The sequence below is a fragment of the Nothoprocta perdicaria genome, unplaced genomic scaffold, assembly GCF_003342845.1.
Source record: "Nothoprocta perdicaria isolate Ctin4 unplaced genomic scaffold, notPer1 scaffold_98, whole genome shotgun sequence".
In the NCBI taxonomy this organism is placed as follows: Eukaryota; Metazoa; Chordata; class Aves; order Tinamiformes; family Tinamidae; genus Nothoprocta; species Nothoprocta perdicaria.
Window position 1 is genome coordinate 275,191 of NW_020456287.1, and position 18,854 is coordinate 294,044.

Below are 18,854 nucleotides of genomic sequence, written 5' to 3' on the forward strand. Positions count from 1 at the left end.
GTGGTGAAATTACCCTCTAGACAAGGTAAGGAAGTGAAGTGATAACCAGGAAAAAGCGCAGGGTTAGGGAGAGCAGCATCGTAATATCTGCCTCAATTAGATATAAAACTTTGGAAGAGTGCAGAAGGAAAAATATTTAGCATATGTTAAATGCTAAATCTGTTAGAAAAAATAAAATGTAACTGTGAAATGGATGTAATGTAAAAAAAGATATTCTGGGCATGTCTTCAGTTTCTTTTTTGTTTCAGATCTGTTCAGATCTAAGTTATTAGAAAGCCTGGGATGTTTTTTTTTTTTTTTTTTTTACGACAATAAGTTATACAGTTCTGCATACTATCAAAATTCAATTTCTTATCTTCAAACTGCGAAGTATATATCTTTAATGCAGACTATGTAGTGTTATCACCACCCAGGCCTTTTTTTCCCAAAATTGTCTTTTGTTAATCTAATTTTCCCTGCATTACTCCCTCGCTCTCTTGCATATATTTTACCTGATAGCAAAATAGCTGCTTGTAAAGCAAAAATGGTTAATTGCAGGCGTGTTTTTAGGCTCTGTCAACAAAGTGCTCAGCAGCTCTGCATGGGTTCTGCTTTGCGAGCTGATCTCAGTGTGAGGGCTGCCAGGTTGTACCTGCCTTGAGCAACTGCTAGGCACAGACTGAGATCACTGAGCTTGGCTTATTCCCTGCCGTTAGTCACGGAAGAACTGGATCAAATTACGATCAAAACACTTTTTTAAGGGGTGGATTTATGCTAAAATGTTGCTGCACTGATAGTTTTGTTTTGACTTTTGTCAGTCTTTTCATTTTTCATGAATGATCATTTTTGGATTGAAATGCTTCTAAAAGYGGTCACTGTAAACACTATTGCACAAAGTGCTTATTTTTATGTGAAGCATTTTTGGAGGTCCCATTAATTTCTACTACCTTTCTGGATTTAGACTCTATGAGGCATCTTGCAAAATAYTTATAGTAATTTCTGCTTTTACAGCAGGCAGCAGTTAATAGTTTGGGAATACCTCACTTCCCTAAGCTAATGCCAGGAGCAGAAGCTTGCCCATTTGCTAGAGAATTAGACCCTCTACTTGCAGCTTATCCTGGAGATCCAGGTTTTCCTCAGCTTATTTATGTGGTACCACTTTCTGTTCAGGTCCTTATTTACTGATTCATTAGTGCTGTTGGTGGAAGATGCTGTCCTGCTTTTTTCAGCCAATGCCTACAAAGTTTTCCAATGCATACAAAGTTTTCCAGACTATTTGCTGCTTTAGCTGGATTATAAGAATTACTGGTGATGTGTTGTGCCTAAATTTGCCCTGTTGATGAGTAAATGAGAAAGAATAAGAGACTCCAGAGTTACTGGTTAAAAAGCCTTAACCAAAAATCTGCAAGAGGTGCCACGTTACCAGGACCCAAAGGAAACTCCTGATAAAAATATTTTAGGGAGTTGGAAAGGTGCACGTTACCGGTCATAACTCTGGCTGTTCGAGGGGTTGGTGATTTTAACGTGACCYGTTTTGCATCGTGCAGACTTGTGCACTGCAGCAGCTGCTTCCAGCACGGGCTGCCACGAAAACGGGATGAAACTCGGTTGTTTTTCTGGCTAAAGCAGCAGCAGGCAAAGTTGCACGTTTCCATCAGCATGTCATTTGGTTAATTTGTCTTCATCCGTGTGTTTAATGCCGCTCTGTAATCAGAACTGGAGTATTTTGCCAGCCAGAAGGTGGGAGAGCGGAGGAGAACGTCTTGTCCGCACTTGCACTGGGAAAAGCCATTCCTGGAACTGCCGCTCTTGGTTGTTGTTCTGAGAATTGGGACTGTTGAAATGAACTTGAAAGGAAGCTGCTAGGAAGTGAGCACAGCTCGGTGCGATGGTGTTACTGTAACCCTCTGATCCTTATCTGCAGGAGCTGCAAACTTGCTCTCAGAGCCATTGGGGGTCACGGAAATGCCTATTTTAGTAAAGAGAATGAAATGAGCCTGCATGAGCTCTTAGGCTCCCAAGCAAAACTGTTTTTCATAGGTGGAAATAACCGTAAGAATATTTTTCTGTTATGGCCCTGGAACAGGCCACCCAGGGAAGTTGTGGAGTCTCCTTCTCTGGAGATCTTCCAAACCCGCCTGGATGCCGCCCTGTGCCCCGTGCTCTGGGTGTCCCTGCTGGAGCAGGGGTTGGACTGGATGGTCTCTAGAGGTCCCTTCCAACCTTGAACATTCTGTGATTCTGTGTTCAGGCCTGAGCCCAGGGCACGATGATGCAAACAGGCCTGGGAGCTGCTCGGGTTGGGAAGCGATGGAGAAACAGCCCCGCGGCTGTGAGTCAGCAGCTGCTGCTTCTCTTTCAGGGAGGAAAGGGCTCCAGCATGGCCAGAAGTGTCAGTTAAAAATTGCACAATATGAGAAATTGTAAATCTCAAGCTATTTTCATCTGGTTGCTCTTAACTGCTGAAGTTTGAAGCTATTCACGTTCATGAAAGCTGGATATTTTAGAAGAAAAATGGCAATGACTGAAAAACAAATGAGCCCAGCAGCTGAGACTCTTAGGAAAAGTCCAGCTATCTTCTGGTACATAGCAAAGATGYGGGAATTTATAGTACTACTTTCATTTTTCAAGAAATGTTTAAAGAAGCAAGTCTTAATACTAGTTTCTAGTATGCTAGACCTTCCCTTACTGCCTTGGTCGTGCAGTTGCCTTGCTGTGTTGTTACCCGCCACTGTCGCTGCAGAATTGTGCCGTCCTCTATCACCAGGAGCTAACAGGTTTGGGGCAATTAGATGATCCCTTTGGGGCAATTAGTCAATCCCTTCACTGCACCTGAAGTGCCGAGCGGGCTGGTTTTGCTGCCACCRCTCCGGGCACGGTCTGGGAAAGCCTGGGCGGCCGCCTGGGCCCAGCCCCTTCCCAGCCCTGGCTGCTCCCCGGGGGCAGCTGCCTTCCCACTGGGAAACTCCCAGCTCCTGAGTCCGGATGCTGCATTGTGGGAAGGCAGCCTTGGAGTCAGGCATGAGAAGCCCTCCTTAAAGCAGCTGTAAAACCGGAGACCCTCTCACTTCCAAGGTTTGGTGCACAAATGTTTTCCCGTGCAGTCCCRCCGCCTCAGTGTAATTCTGCTCCTTAGGTGCCAAATAAATGGCAAAAGCCTCCAGGTTTTGTTGCTGTGAAGCTGCTGTTTGTCATTAATGTCAGCTGTAGTAGTTATATTTTTATATAAGTATTTCACTTACAACCTCCCTTCATCACTCAATGCCTCCCGGGTTTTAATAGGTTCAGACTTACTGCCATAAAATCAAGCTGCGTGGATTGTTTTTTGCTGATTTTAATGTGTCCTAGTACCMGCCTGATCCTTACAATCTGAAGTGGTTGCCTTGACTATTCTGTGATTCTCTCCTGGTTACAACGTGCTGCTGCTGTGACTTCCGCAGGATTCCCCTCTGTTCGATCTCCTCAAGCAGTGGAAGGAACGAGAAGGGCAGGGCGAGCAGCCCGAGGCGGCCTCCACGCTCCACGTGCCTCTGCAGCACAACCACACCGCGGCCGACCTGTGAGCAGCCGGCGCTGGGGACCTCCCGGGGGCCCTTGGCATCTTCCCTAATGCTTAAAGCCACTGGCTTCTGGGTTTGCACTGCTTAGACACGGGGCGAGTTACGGTGACCCGTGCGTTGGATTCGCTGCATTTACACAGCTAAATACGTGTAAATCTTACTGAATAAATGGGGAAATGCTTCATCCAGCGCCACTGAATTGGTAATTGTAAACTGTTGCCTTACTTGCTGGCGAATAAGTCCTCTTATTTAGAAAAACCTGTGAAACGTTTTTAGCTTGAACCCGCAGGTGAGTGAGTGCAGGAGGGGGGTGTGAGAGATTGGTGGTGCATTGGAGGATTGGTCCTCCTTTCTGCTGGCATTTTGTCCTGTGCATTTCTTTGCTGTTACAAGCTCTAACAGCAAGGAATACAGAGAAGCATTTATTTAATACCTCTAAATGTATATGGTATGGGAATATCTAGTTACAGTGCCAATTCATTTCTTCTAGATGGGGGGGAGAGGGAAGAGTTTGTGCAAACTTTAAATACAAAGTCATTTATTCATCGTGTGATGCCACAGAGCTTAACACGTGTTGCATCTCCAGGTATCTTTCTCCTGTGAGATCTCCAAAGAAAAAAGCATCTGCCTCTGCTCCCAACGCTACTCCCCCTCCGGATGCTCAGGGCACTGGCACTTCCCAAACACAGAAGCCACAGAAATCTACCTCGCTCTCGCTGTTCTACAAGAAAGGTTAGTAGCCTCTGAATGTAGGCGCTGAAATTGTGGAGTTTCTTGTTATTTATCCTTTTGTGCTTTTAGAACTCGAAAGCTTCCCAATGACGAAAATAGAAATCTGCCATAAACAAGCTTTGCAAACCTGCCATTGAAGGAAATGATAATAAAATGATACCAGCAGGTTCATGCAGGTACCCTGCACGCCATGAATTCAAAGCAAGAACTTAGCTGCATTTTGTAAGAAAGGCCACCTTGGTTCAGAGGTGTTGGTCTGGTCCAGGATCCTGCTTACAGGAGCAGCCAGGAATAGATGCCAGGGAGGTTTAGAAACTGCTTCCCYCCAATTCCCAGCATTGACTTCTTTCAGCTCTGGCCTTTTGTGATTTGTCTGCTTAGTGACCCTTCTAGATCCATCTTCCAAATGCCTATGGAGGCGCTTTTTGAATGGAACATGACATCCACATGGGTAGCATCTTTCCATGTGGGCTTCCCTGCTTGTTACATGAAGATTGTTCGTATGAAGATTGTTGCAGTTCATTTCTCTTCTCTTTCTCCCAAGTCTATCGACTGGCTTATCTCCGGTTACACACGCTGTTTTATCGGCTGCTCTCTGAACATCCCGACCTGGAACCGCTGATCTGGACCCTGTTCCAGCATACACTGCAAAATGAGTACGAGCTCATGAGAGACAGGCACTTAGACCAGGTAGCATGAAAAAAAAAAGCAATAAAATAGCTTTAAAAATCTTTCTTTGGAACAAAATTGAACAGAACGTTTCTTGAAAATTCTTCCTCCAAATCAAATTAGAATCTGCATTTCTGTTTCTCCTCAKAGGTTAATGTAGAGGAAAAGGAGAGTGAAGTCTGTATTTGATCCCTCTTTCTTTTCTATTTTGAAGTAGTGGCAGCTACTTACTCTGAAATACAATCTATAATATTTTCAAAATAAAGCACAACAAAAGTTTCTGTTTGTGTGAGAAAATAATTGATTTTTTGGAAGGCAAAATGTGTTGCTATTCTACCATAAAATTGAAGTGTATGAAATGGGCTTTTAAGTGTGAATTTGGGAAGATACCATCAGCTGCAGTGAGTTGACGGCCTTTCAGAAATGAAGGCAGCAGGTGACTGACTTCATTCTCTGGATCTTTTGATTTTGTGTGTGCGTGGGATGTGGAGCTGCACCTCTGTTGGCAGAACACAGCTATAAATTAYAACGATAGTCATATAATCAATCGTAAATTGAGCTTTTGCTTCCCAACGACCACGAGTGCAGTTTGTGTTTAAGGTAGCAGCAAAGCTCCCTTTGCTCGCAGCGAGGGTGAAATTGTGTTCTGTATCAGAAATAAAACAGGTAAACACAGAAGGACATGAGAGAGAACAACATTCCCTACCTTGAAATGAAGAGCCCAGATTTCTTTGCAGCATCTCTAATGGTCGTTCTCTTGTTGCTTTCCTAGATCATGATGTGTTCTATGTATGCCATATGCAAAGTCAAGAATGTTGATCTTAGGTTTAAAATAATAGTTTCAGCCTACAAGGAGCTTCCCAACACAAATCAAGAGGTATGGAAACTCTTTAGTACTATCCTGCCATTAAAAATAAAGTTATAATATGCTTGTTTTCATCTTCATGTAGAAGATGAAACTCTTTTTCTCCCTCTTTTTCTCCAGATGTACTAAATAATATTTTGCAGTTCTGTTTTGAGACTATGGGCCAGATTTCTAAGCAGTTTCACATGAGGTGCTGATAGGATTTTCCAGAGCAACCTGGCTCCCTCTAACAGATACCCAGCTCCCATTGAGACTGCAGGGGAGATGAGCAGATAGCTCAGGTTGCTTTCTATAGATGCCTGAAACAGAAATAAGGGTATATATCATATATATATGGAGACTTACTAAAATAAAGATGCCTCTCTGTTTATAAGGCTACCAAACTCTGTTTTTTTTGCACAAAAAACAAAAGAGCATTTAAGTGTAGCAGCCCTTCTGGTGGCCGAATCTGCTTGTCCATGTGTGTGTCCTGGCTAAGCCCCTGACCTCCGTTATCCACAGAAGGCCAGGAAGGAAGACAATGAGCTTCATAAGGCAGSCAGCCCTTTTCATGTCAGCTTTTTGTGTGAGAACAGGTCAGACTTAAATTTGGAAGATAGCACGGTGATAATGAAGGTTTCTACAGGTGTTTGTTCAAAAAATAATATAGGGAAATTCTAAGGAACAGTCACAGTAACTGGCAGGCAACACATACACCATGGTATTTGGTATCTAATGCACATGAGCGGCTTCACAGCTTGTTAAATGTATTTTCTTCTTCTTCTTTTTCCCCACAACGGATGATTTTCTCACCCTCTGGAGACGTTCAAGCGTGTCCTTATCAGGGAAGAGCAGTACGACTCCATCATCGTCTTCTACAACTTAGTGTTCATGCAGAAACTGAAAACGAACATTTTGCAGTACGCCTCCAACAGGGTGAGCTCCGTTAGCTGCGCCCCGTGGTACTTACAGAAGAGGGATAATGTATACAATAAAATCTCATCGTGTTTTATTATCTTAYAGCCTCCCACTCTGTCACCCATCCCGCACATTCCTCGCAGCCCTTACCAGTTTTCCAACTCTCCTCGGCGTGTCCCTGCTGGAAACAACATCTACATCTCGCCCTTGAAGAGCCCCTACAAATTCTCTGATGGGTTTCAGTCCCCCACAAAGATGACTCCGAGGTCCAGGTTGGTGGCAAACRTTCCTTGGAGTAGATGGAAACTGTCAGGAGGGATTTCATGGAAGCAGTTTTAAAAACTTCAGTGTCATTTGTTAATAGTCCACAGTTATTTGTTTTTTCAGATKAAAACCTTGTGTCCTGTATTTAGTGTCTTGTGTTGTTAAATATGACTTATTCTTAAACATTTCTCTTCCTTTGGCAGAATTTTGGTGTCAATTGGTGAATCGTTTGGGGTGAGTTTTAAGATTTTTYATCTCTAGTCATACATACGTGTAACCTTACAGAGGAATGAGAGTGGCTTTCGGAGAGCTGCAAAGCTGGCCAGTGAGAGTCACTTATTTAATGTAATATTTTTGGAATTTGTGAGCACAGAGTGTCTTGGGGTGCTCTGCACTAATTCCTTTGAGATACTCAGACTGCATTTTTAGAAGTTTTACCTTCTCTTAGCTGCTTAGAGAGCAGGCAGAGTTCTCAGTCTGGCACCATTGTAGACTTTTTAAAGAGATGCTGTAGAAAGCTGGAGCACCTTCAGGCTCGCCTGGCGTTTCCAAAGCCTGTTCCCTTGCAATTCCAGACTTCGGAGAAGTTCCAGAAGATCAACCAGATGGTGTGCAGCAGCGAGGGGCCCCTGAAGCGCGGCGCCGACGCCAGCGTCGCCCCCAAGCCGCTCAAGAGGCTGCGCTTCGATATAGAGGGGCAGGACGAAGCGGATGGAAGGTAAAGCTGCCGTGTGAATGGGGAAACATCACAAAACACGTGTGTGTTCATCGTTGGTTTCTCAGGAAATGTGAGAAGAAAGGGGAAAGGTAAAGCGAGAGGAATCCAGCATGTCTGGAGTGTAGAGGGTCTGGTATCTTCCTGTTGGATGAAAGAGTTTGCATATTTGTAAGGGAAGGCAATAACACTGGAATAAAGCAACCCTATTTTATAGTCAAATTTATTAAGGGGAAGAAGAAAAACAAACTTAAAACATTGTTCTACTCTCCATTAACTGAGCGCTTTCTGTCTGCAGCAAACACCTACCCCAAGAGTCCAAGTTCCAGCAAAAGCTCGCGGAAATGAGTGAGTACGGTTGGCTTCGGTGACTGAACATACCTTGGACAGAGCTTGTGGCAGCTCTCATAAAACCATCGCCCAGCATCAGTGTCCTTTCAGTAACCTGCTCTTCTGGGCTTGTTTGAGTCCTGGAAATGCAGGATAAAAGGGAAATCCTCCCCTTTTGGGGGGTTAGTAAGTGACACAGCAGCATAGTGGAGGCTGCTGCTTTGCACGAGGGGAAGGGCCTGCTGGTCGTCCTTGGTGCTAGAAATCTTGAAGTGGAATTAAATGCCGGCCAGGGCTTTCCCCCTTCTCATTTATTGCAGTGAGAACCCCCTAGCTGAGAGGGTGCAGATAGAGGCCAGTGGCCCCTGCAGCAGCAGTTAGGTGTCCGGAGCACCTTTAGAGTCAGGAAGAAGGGGAAATGTGTGAAACTTGGTGCCTGGCTCTGGCTTGAAAAGCAGAGTGCCAGGGGCTGTGGAGCCAAACGCCTCTGTTTGCTACGAGCAACTTGGTGGCAGGGGCTGAGGAGGAGGGTGTGGGAGAAGGGCCGGTTCCCGTGTGGTTACGGCAGCGAGAGACGGAGCGAGCCGGTCTCTCCTGCACGAGCTCCGGGATGAGCTCCTGGGGATGCTGGAGGCGGCTGCTCCTCAGGGCACGAGAGCGCGCAGAGATCGGGGGCAGTTCAGGAGCGAGAATACAGGTATATATAGGTAGAATCAGCTGCCATGAGCGTGTAAAATGGAACAAAAATCACTAGGGTTTACTCAGAATTAGCTTTCATAATAAAACGTAGGATAACAGTTATTTAGGAGAACAACACACATCCATTCCTTGTGTCCTTACCCCTATTTACAGTAAATTATCCCAAATAACTTTGAATTATCTAATTTCACTGATTTTTCTGTGTGTGCAGCATCTACTCGAACACGAATGCAAAAGCAGAAACTGAGTGATGGAAACGATACCTCAGCCAGCGAAGAGAAGTGAGATTCCTCTCAGGACGGGGCGCTGYTGCCGGCTCCTCTCAGCTTGTCCGTGTTTGCCAGCCTCCATTAATTGAGTTGCTTTTTTTTTAGTTGCTTTTTTATTCCCAACTGCTGGTTGGAAACATGTGGATTTTTTAGATTTTTAACGTTTCTCCTGATACTTTGCCTTATGATGTAACATGTGTACAATGCAAGCCACGGAGTTTGTTAATTTATATATTTGGGGGGGAGGTTTAAAACAGTCCTGGAAAATGCCCTAGTTTCCTATCGCAGCATTGCTGGTATCAGCTGATCGARTCTACTGGGATTGAATTCTTTTGTCTAAAGACAAAACATTAGCTAGAATGATTTGAAATGCACTAATTTTGTGTTACGATTTCATTTTAATATCGGAACTTGATGCGTTGTTTGCAAATGTTGGGAATCGGGGGCCGGATACTCCAAAGCTTTCGGACTCCATGTGAACCACGTCAGGTGGGTTCTCATCAGCTARACTGCACAGCAGTTGTCCAAGTGGCAGGGTTAGGACCAGGCTGCTTCCCATATGCAAAACACTCCAAGTGCCCTTTGAAATACTGAAAAAAATACAGAGATAAAACCCATTTGTGGGGCCCACACCTATTTGGGGGGCCAGGGTTTGGGTTTTATCTCTGTATTTCTTTTCGGAATGTTCTTGAGGTGGACCTCAGTTTTAATGTGACCCCAGCCAAGGGTGGCTGGATAAGGAGGTGCAAGGCCGGGTTCCTGGAGCAGGAGGAGCTGAAGTTGGCACCAGGTGAGAGTGTCCTGGGCTCTGGAAGAGCAACGTGACTCCCATTGGTCTCCTCCATCCTGGGGAGCCGCTTTGGGAAAACACCTGCCTTGTTTCACCACAAGGAACTGCTGAACAGGCTTCTCGGAGCTGTCACAGCCAAAACCAAGCCAGCAGATGACCTTTTTTTGTCATCTATGCAGTTGTAAGTTACTGATACCGATGCCGGATTTTGTCCTGCAAGGGTGAAGAGATTGCAAAAGAGCCTGTTCAGGAAGCGCCTTTTATTTCCAGTGGACTAAAATGTAAGTAAATAAATGAGGTCCTCTTTTAAAGTTGTTCATTTTAATGAAATGCAGGTTCAGCTGCTTAAATTGAAGCAGTTACAGGAGGGAAGCATGCTGCTCCTTCCAGAAATGTCTTTCAGAAACATCTTCTGGGAGTAGCTTGTTGAGAAAGCGCTTAGCTGACCCTGGAGTGCCTACACATCTTAAAGATCCGTTCTGGAGTTGATCAGAGTCTAATCCTCAAACTACTGAAAATTCCACAAACAGCACATTGACTTGTCAGTGGATCTTGAAGTAAAACTGTTTAGTTTTTGGTCTCAATACGGCTTCAACTTTCTTCTTGAAAAAAATGCCCAGTTATTGCAGTACTTTATTTTCTCCCTTTTGCAGAGTTTTGCAGTCAGATGCATGGTGAACGTTGGGGCCCCGTGCCCCCAAGTTCTGTTGTGGCCACTGAAGTTTTTCCACCGTTTACCGCCTCCTTTGGCTGCAGCCCTGCAGGGGGAACAGTGCAGAGGCTGGTACCTAAACAGACATGTTACTGGCGCAGTGTATTTTTTTGTTCAAAGAGACTGACAGCTTTACATCAAATGTATGATAATATTTTGTACAACTAATCAGTTTGACTCACTTCCAGGTAAATAAAATAGCTTTTAAAAGATCTGTAGTTATTTTCCTAACCTGACRTTATTGGACGAGATGATTCCCTAGGGGATGACGTTCTTCCCTGTTGCGTTTCCACCACGATGCTGCAGCTGGTGCCAGCAGGGGTTACTGCATCCCCAGCCATTCTCTGCTGGTGCCAGGGTCCAAATCCAGGCGCACTTGGGCTTCCCGTTACCCACCGGAGCTCCCGGGGGTCACTCTGGGAACAGGCTGGCTTTAGCTCACCGCGTTCTAGTCGGGCTCTTCTGGTTACCCCCAGCRGTGGTTTCTGCAGCGCCAGGCCCGTGTCCGCAGCCGGGTCGCTGTGGGAGCCCTCGTGGAAATCCCTGAGGATTCTCCCGGTGCTGAGCGCCCTGCCCAGCACTGCCCGCCTGGGTCCTGTGCCCTGGGAACAGCAGCCCTCGGCCTCGCGCGCCCCGGCCTCAGCCCCGTGGAGGCCGCTGCCCCCGGCGCTGCTGCGGCCTCGGCCTTGCCCACGCGCTGCCCAGGGCAGGCTCACCCTGCCCCGGAAAGSGCTCGTGGAAGCACACAGACCTGCAGGGAACTGCTTGCTGGAACGGCTGTTTTACCAGACTTCCAAATGTTCCTCTGCTTGAGAGTACTCCTCTTGCAGCAAGACATGGATTGCTCCGGATGACCACGGATTCGAGAAGAAAATCCCAATTCCGAGTCAAAGGACGGGACAGAAGCTGTGAGGGGCGCTCTGCTGCCCGGCGCCGGGGCTGGCAGCGCTGGTAAAGCCCTCGTGCCGTCAGGGAGGGGACGCGGGCGCTCGCGCAGCGCGGTCCTCCCCTCCGGACACATTCCCCACACGAGTGCTGCAGCTCTGTTTTTCTGCAGGTGCTTTTCCTTGTGCTTCAAAATGGATTATTTGGTTATTTAATAAAAAAAAAAAATCTTTAAAATACCTCCCTGCACAGCTACTTCTGTTTATTTCTTATTTTCCCATGGTACCAGATCATATAATCAAACCCATTTATAAACCTGAGCGACTCAATGTCAAACCTGCTTCACTTCCACTGCCAAGAAAGAAAAAAAACCACTCAGACTTTTAAATGGTACAACATTTTTATTAATCGTCTATTAAAACCAGGTTAGTTCATACAGAAATATGAAACTGGGTGTTTTTTATGTTCAGGCTGTAAACATGAGACATCATCAGGTGGCAGCTAAAGACGCCTGCCTCTATGAAGCAACTAAGTGCTGTGTTTTACAAGGAAAGCCCATTGAAAGGGCTTGGGTCATATAAAAACTTAYATATGGAACAGCAGTTTACACAATGAAAATCTCCAAGGGTTGGCACTAGCTGACAAAGCGGTGCTGGATCTTAACATGGATCACTTAAGTAGGATCATTTAAGTGCTTTTTTTTTTCCCCTTTCAAATCCCATTCTTTTTAAATTAGTAAGTTATGGGKTTTTTTTTTTCTCCTTGTTTAAAATGGAAGATCCTTCTGTCTCTGGATCCCGCAGACCCATTTTATGCTTGACAGTGTTTGCGTTTTCTGGTGTTCTAATTGTCCTAAAATTATTCAAAAAAGGACCTCTCGGGTATTTARGATCCCAGCTCCAGAACCACCGCTTTGTTGCACACCAGCTCGCACTGCTAAAACGCATCCCTAATTCCTTCTGACAGCTCCCGTGCTTCCTGGAAGCACCGGGTTTCGCGCGTGTTTATGCCCACGTCTCCAAATGGGACCTCCTACGCTTTGACCATGATTGTATTTTTTTTTAAGTTTGACCTTTAAATGCCAAGGAAAGTGCGTGCAAATAACAGCTAAAAAAACGGACCTAATGTCTCTATGAATGCAGTACTATCACATCCCTGTCACATAACCCCTATCTGTGCCTGAGCAGGTGGCACTGATGACAGAGCTTTGGTCTCCAGATKATTTTTTTTTTTTGGAAAATTAGAGGTTTTGATAGTACCCAAACGGGGCTGTAAATTGCACAGTAGGTGGGMAGTAATGAGCAGGAAGGAAATAAATTGGGAAGAAATGGCAGCCTTGGTGTTACTAGGCCGAAACGGTCTCCCTGGGGACACGCACCGTTTTGAGGGCTCTCGTTTCCGCAGGGGCCTCGTGGCCGCTAGGAACGGGAGGCAGGCTGGCAGGGCGACAGGCCRAGTTAACAGCAGCGAGAATCACCGTTTCACGGGATGTTCCGTCAAGGAGCTGTCACTCCAAATCACTCCTTGCCGTGGGGCGCGACCCGGCCGGCTGCGCCTTGGGGCTGGGCTGTGCCCGGCCACAGGTCCTGGCTTGTGGGGCCATAAACGCGCTGGGAGGGGACCGCGCCGAGCCAGGAGCCTCCGTGGGTGGAAGGGGCCGGGACTCTGCCCCGCGGTGCCTGGATTAGCGAGGCAGGGGGGATTCCCGCCCGGGGTTACACGGGCCGGCTCAAACCAGGAGAGCAGAGGCGCGGCGCGCTCCGCTCTGGCTCCAACCCYGATCCTAATTCACTTTGGGCCCTTTTCCCAAGCTCAGATCAACTGCCTGTGCCCCACCGCCGAGCTTCCCCTCAAAAGCAGCAGGGATGGACACGGTGACACTTCCTCCTCTTCCTCTCCCAGGACTTAATGCTCCTCTTCCTTGCAAAGGAACAGGAGGGCCTGGGAAATGGTCTTCGGATACAGCAATGAACAGTTACTTCCACTTTAGAAAGGAGTGTGAGAATATTTATGGGAATTAAGAACTGTGAGATTATTTATGGGAATCAAGTCCTTCCGAGCAGCTTTGTGAGGAGCAACTGCACCAAGTCCTCGAAGGATTCGGTGGCRGACCACAACCGTGACCGAGGGCCGCATCGCTAAATATATCAGTTTCCTGAGCACAGCCATCCACATTTTTGCCTTTTCCAGTCACAAAATACTGCAGGAGGGAGTTTAAAGCTGCTTCACCTGGTCTTTTAGAGGTAACTTCTCGGAGTTACTGGGCAGTTGTCCCTGCTAGAAGACCCAACTCACAAGATGTGTGAATTCAGCCCCTGATTTAGTCACACAGCCCCGTCACTGTCTTCCCCCGTTTGCTTGCGCCTGGGGACGGTAATAGGGGAACAAACACACAGACCTCAAGTGGAATTTCCCTTTCCTTCGTATTTGTTCGTATTTCCTTTTCTTGGTAACAAGCAACGAGACAGTTTTCTGGGTACATAAACACACAGCAACATAATCTATGTCTGGACAAATACTATGAACATTTACTGCGCCACGTAGGGTGTCAAGGAACAGCCCTAGCGTGACTGAAAGGCAGAATTTTAACCCTGTCCTGAGCAATGAATGGAATATCCAATCAACTYCTTGGTGGTTAAGGRAGCATTTACACTCCAAATAAATAAACACCTAGCAAGATACACCTTCCTATCCATTAGAAAACTCCTCTTCCTAAACAATTTATATTACTTTATCATTTATGCAGAAAAACAAGTTTATGCCTTCGCTGGATGATAAACTAGGCACAGAGAAGGCTACTGTATTACATTAACTTAGTTTGGAGATGGACAGAGGCTACGGAAGCTTTAGCAGCAAACAGGTCACTGCCTCATAAATACAGATGCAGCTGGTCTAAAACAATCCGGGAGGCAAGACGAAGAGAACTTAGTTTCCTTGGTTTCAAGTGGAAAATGCTAGTTACGGGTTTAGATTTTTGTTGTTAAATTCTGACCGTTGGCCAAAGCAAAGACAACCTGATCCGTGCTGCAGCCCTCCTCACAAAACCCTTCCCTCGCGGCCTTCCCCGTTTCCGAAGACAATGGGCACTGACCTCTCCCTCTCCAACTTGGCCGTTCTGCCCGCRGACACGGCCCGCCAAGGAGCCGCGTTCCCGGAATTCCCGTGAGGGTCCGGGCGCTCCCGCTCCGCGGCGGCGGGCCMTCAGTTGCGGAAGGCGCCCACGCGGCTCGCTTTGCTAATGAAGTTCTTGAGGAGGTCGTGGTCCATCTCTGCGAAGCCGGGCGTCTGCGTGACAACCGTGAGGTGGTTTATGCAGAACCTGAAGCAAAACTCCTCCAAGTCCTGGGGAGGAAGGGGGCCGTTAGCGAAGCCGGCGGCGCTCGCTGCTTCCGCCCATCTGCTCGCTGCAGCCCCAGCGCGGCAGCGCCGGGCGAGCTGCCCTCAGCAAGGCCCTTTCCGGACACTCTGACCCGAGACTGCCCTTTGCAAACCCCTCTCATCTGTCATAAAATCACACACAATCACAGGGTGGTCGAGGGTGGCAGGGACCTCTAGAGATCATCTAGTCCGATCCCGCTGCTCCAGCAGGGACACYCAGAGCAYGGAGCACAGGGCGGCATCCGGGCAGGACTTCTGTGGTCAGATGCACTGCTGTAAGGTAACTCTAGCTCCAGACTGAACCAAGATGCCCCAGTAAGTGGAGGGAGTTACAGTAAAAATGTCCCTGTCCTGTCCTGTCCTGAGGGTCCTGGTGCTAAAGGGGAAGGATGCGCCGATATTCGGCACAGAACGGGTTACGGCCACTCAGCCGTGCAGCACAACAGGGATTTCACACAGAGAGCCTGGCCACCTCCAGCGCCCGGCCCTTCCCTCCACACGCTCCGTCAGTCCCCTTGGCCGCTGGTTCCTGCACAACTTGTTGGTGCCAAAAAAAGGTCGAGGGAGGGGACCCTGCCCCTCTGCTCAGCTCTGGGGAGGCCAAACCTGGAGWACTGGGGGCACTTCTGGGCTCCTCAGTGTAAGAGRGATGTGGAGCTTCTCGAGAGGGTCCAGYGGAGAGCAACAAAGGTGATTAAGGGACTGGAGCATCTCTCGTATGAGGAGAGACTGAGTGAGTTGGGYCTGTTTTCTCTGGAGACTGCAAGGAGATCTGATCAATATGTTTAGGTTCCCAAGGGGAGAATATAGTGAGGAAGGGACCAAGCTCTTCTCAGTGGTGGCCAGTGGACAAGGGGCAGTGGGTACAAGTTGAAACCCAGGCAGTTCCATCTCCATGTGAGGAAGAACTTCTTCCCTGTGAGGGTGCCAGAGCCCTGGCACAGGCTGCCCAGGGAGGCTGTGGAGTCTCCTTCTCTGGAGATCTCCCAAACCCGCCTGGATGCCGCCCTGTGCCCCGTGCTCTGGGTGTCCCTGCTGGAGCAGGGGMTTGGACTGGATGATCTCKAGAGGTCCCTTCCAACCTCAGCCAGTCTGTGATTCTGTTCAAACTGAACTGTCTTCTGCAGCAAGCTGGGCTGGAGCCAGCAGCAAGGCAGGCTTAACCTCGCCCTTAAAGGCTACAGCAAGAGGAGGCTTCTTAACCTATATCTGCTTTATTCTACATGACCTACACAAATACGAAGTCAGGGCTGAACGGGGGAAAGAAGTTTAGCAGAAACCTGCAYATTTTCTTTCAAGGTCTTTTCTTTAGATTTGAATGCTTCAAGTCTATTGCCCTTGCCAAAACATAACTAAATTTTTAGAGAAGCCAAGAAGCATAAAAATATCCCTTAAAAGGAAATGAAGTGTTAAAACAGCACAGTAAATCACACCTTCATTTAAAGTGTTGGAAAAGAAAAAAAAATGAATGAAAATTGAAAAAGAAATAGAAAAGAAATTATAAGAAATTAAAAGAGGTGAGGATAGGAAGGCAGCAATCTGGGCCTGTGTTTGACAGCACTGCACTGGGGGCAGATGAACACACTATGGACTTACAATGAAGTGTTACAATATCACAGACATTTTGGACAAATGCTGGGTATGCAGGTGAAAGCACTGAATCATAGGAGGAGGAATGAGGTTAAAGGTTAAAAACAAAACAAAAAGAAGTGTTCATCTACCCAACCCCTTCTATTGTSTTTCTGTCACTGTAGTCACTAGTACTTTGTTCGGGCTAGTTTTACAATTTCACAACACACCTAAATGCCTCCGTTGAAAAGTTTGTAAAAGGAGGAAGTCCAAGGCCAAATTTGAATGAAAACGTCTCATGTTAAGAAAATCAGATTGTGTGATCCTGCTCCTTGGTCCCATCTCCCCCAATAGGCTGGACTTCTACCCCTACATCACCCTGAAAGGGCAATTCCTGTTTTTTGCTCCCCACTTGTTCTCACCATTCATTTCTAGCTGCTCCTCTTGAGTTTTTGGCTACAGCTCTGTCTTCACGGCTCCCCCTCCAGCTGACAATCTCTTCATTTCTTCATCTTCCCTCTTCTGCCTGATCACACTCACTGCGCTTCTGGCCTCCTCTTTGCAATCCCTACAAAAACTCATCTCATTCAGGATCCTGCAGGATGACTTCAGCATTTCCTAACACTTCTTCTATTCCTGGCCCTTCCTTCTCTCTGCTCCCTGTGCCTGGAACAGCCTGTGATTTTACTGTGTTCCCAGACTCTCCTGCTTCAAAACTTTGCCCTACGTCCCACAGCCAACACAGTTCCACTAGCAGCACAGCACTGAGAGGCTGAGAAATGGAAATGATCTCTCAAGCTCTTTGCCTGTTTGCAAATGAGGGCCTTGCAGAGCAGCTGGTAACGGCCTGAGGGCTGGTCAGAGATCCCAGATATTCCCTTTGGCAAGGAGCTCTTGAGCCAAGGGCAGCCCAGATGGCAGGATACGGACACGGGAGGAACAACAGATAWTTTTTTGCATGTCAGCATGACTCACCGTGACCAATATGGTGAAAATGCATTTCTGATACGAGCACAAACGTGAATAAGGAAAGACTTTACAAGTAAATTCACCTCTGACAGTAAAAGGCAGTACAGGGATGACTGTACCGGACACAGACAAATGACTTGAGAAGGTGGAAAACTTTGCCAGGAAGCAAGATGCAGTGCAAGATCCGAAGGYGGAGGAGTGAAAGGTGAGGAGGAATCTCCAGGCCATGTGGTGCTCGATGACAAGGCAGGAAGGACATTAAGAAGCCTGACTCACAGGTGCAAGACAGCAGGCCACAAAGATATGAGGAATGGCTTCGTTTTTTATAGCTTAAAAGTCCACGTGTGGGAARGCAGCAAGGGCAGCTAACAGCAATTACACGTTAATTGCAGGGATTATTAAATAATGTTTCTCAGAAAACACTTGTTTTCCATACCTGAGCCTCATATTTGACAGCGGCTGAAAGAAGAGCAATGGCATTCTCCTCACARATACCTTGCTTGATGGTTTGCTGGCAAAGCTTTTTCAATCTGTTCTCTCTGTACAGTGTGGCCAAATCTAGCAGCCCTGCAAAGAAATTAAACATATTTAACCATCCTTGTACAAAACATACACATTTCTATTCATATTAATCAATTCTATTATTTTAGGCAGATTTCATTGAAAGCTTCATCTGCTTTTCTGACTAATGAAGTGCTTATTTTTTTAAGAGTCCTTAAAAAGGTTTTTTATCAGAAAGAGCCACTTCTACTAATATATAAGTATYCCAGCTTCTTATTGACTATAATACATCTTATTCGAGGTATCAGCTAGTGTCCTAAACCCAATTGCTGCAGCTTCTCAAACTCTCAGGGTGCCATTAGTGATTTTTTAAGGTAAAATAAATTGAGGTCCTTCCTGAATGTTAATTCAGGGTTTTATTTCATACCCCACCACTCCTTTTTCCTGCTACTGCATCCTTCTTCCTGACAACYGGAATATAGCAGTAACTCAGCCTTAAGTGCTAATAAAAGCCAAACTAAACACGATCAACCCTTGATTTCCTCATCCTGCTATGACACACAGCTATAGGTTCAGCAATAGGCATTATATGTGTTCATGGCAATTACCTATTGCATCTTCAGGGGAAAGTCTAATGTTGTCTGTGTACAGGTATTCCAGGAAGGCTCGGTAAACAGGATAAGAAAATTCATTCATTTCTATAATTTCATCATCGCTATTCAGTATGGAGCGAAAATGTTCACACCTGAAAAACAAGAACAAGACTTGCACGCTGTCAAGAGTTTAACTTGATAAGGGAGTTGCAGCAAGATGACAAGTAGGAAAAAATCAGTCATAACAGACAAAATACACAACCAAAAAATCTAGCCAGATGAATTCTTACTTTGAACATGTTAGATTTTTGAGGTTTTAAACATGTTAAATTTCTATGCAAGTTTCACCTGTCAGAATTTTCTTTTATTTCTATTGCTACTAGTTTACAACAGATTCCTTATTCTACCTGTAAGATCTTTAAGGATAGTCCATGCGTTTTTTAATATTTCTTATGTGAGTTATATATCAACTAATCTA

The 18,854-nt window shown here is 46.4% G+C and overlaps 2 protein-coding genes across 3 annotated transcripts in view; one reads left to right on the forward strand and one right to left on the reverse strand.

Moving 5' to 3' along the window:
- The window catches only part of RB1 (RB transcriptional corepressor 1), a 69,616-nt gene extending 60,081 nt beyond the window's left edge, over positions 1-9,535 (forward strand). The window contains exons 17-26 of the mRNA XM_026053295.1: positions 3,420-3,538; positions 4,126-4,271; positions 4,816-4,961; positions 5,713-5,817; positions 6,607-6,720; positions 6,808-6,974; positions 7,170-7,200; positions 7,542-7,684; positions 7,980-8,029; positions 8,922-9,535. Coding sequence (XP_025909080.1) covers positions 3,420-3,538; positions 4,126-4,271; positions 4,816-4,961; positions 5,713-5,817; positions 6,607-6,720; positions 6,808-6,974; positions 7,170-7,200; positions 7,542-7,684; positions 7,980-8,029; positions 8,922-8,995 — 1,095 coding nt within the window. The 3' untranslated portion in view covers positions 8,996-9,535. The remainder of the gene's footprint in view (positions 1-3,419; positions 3,539-4,125; positions 4,272-4,815; positions 4,962-5,712; positions 5,818-6,606; positions 6,721-6,807; positions 6,975-7,169; positions 7,201-7,541; positions 7,685-7,979; positions 8,030-8,921) is intronic.
- A 2,303-nt stretch (positions 9,536-11,838) lies between these two features.
- The window catches only part of RCBTB2 (RCC1 and BTB domain containing protein 2), a 30,942-nt gene continuing 23,926 nt past the window's right edge, over positions 11,839-18,854 (reverse strand). For both annotated transcript variants that reach the window (XM_026053286.1, XM_026053287.1), the window contains 3 exons: positions 18,392-18,528; positions 17,719-17,849; positions 11,839-14,708 (listed from right to left, as the gene is read on the reverse strand). In XM_026053286.1, the coding sequence (XP_025909071.1) occupies positions 14,568-14,708; positions 17,719-17,849; positions 18,392-18,528 (409 nt within the window). In that variant the 3' untranslated portion in view covers positions 11,839-14,567. The remainder of the gene's footprint in view (positions 14,709-17,718; positions 17,850-18,391; positions 18,529-18,854) is intronic.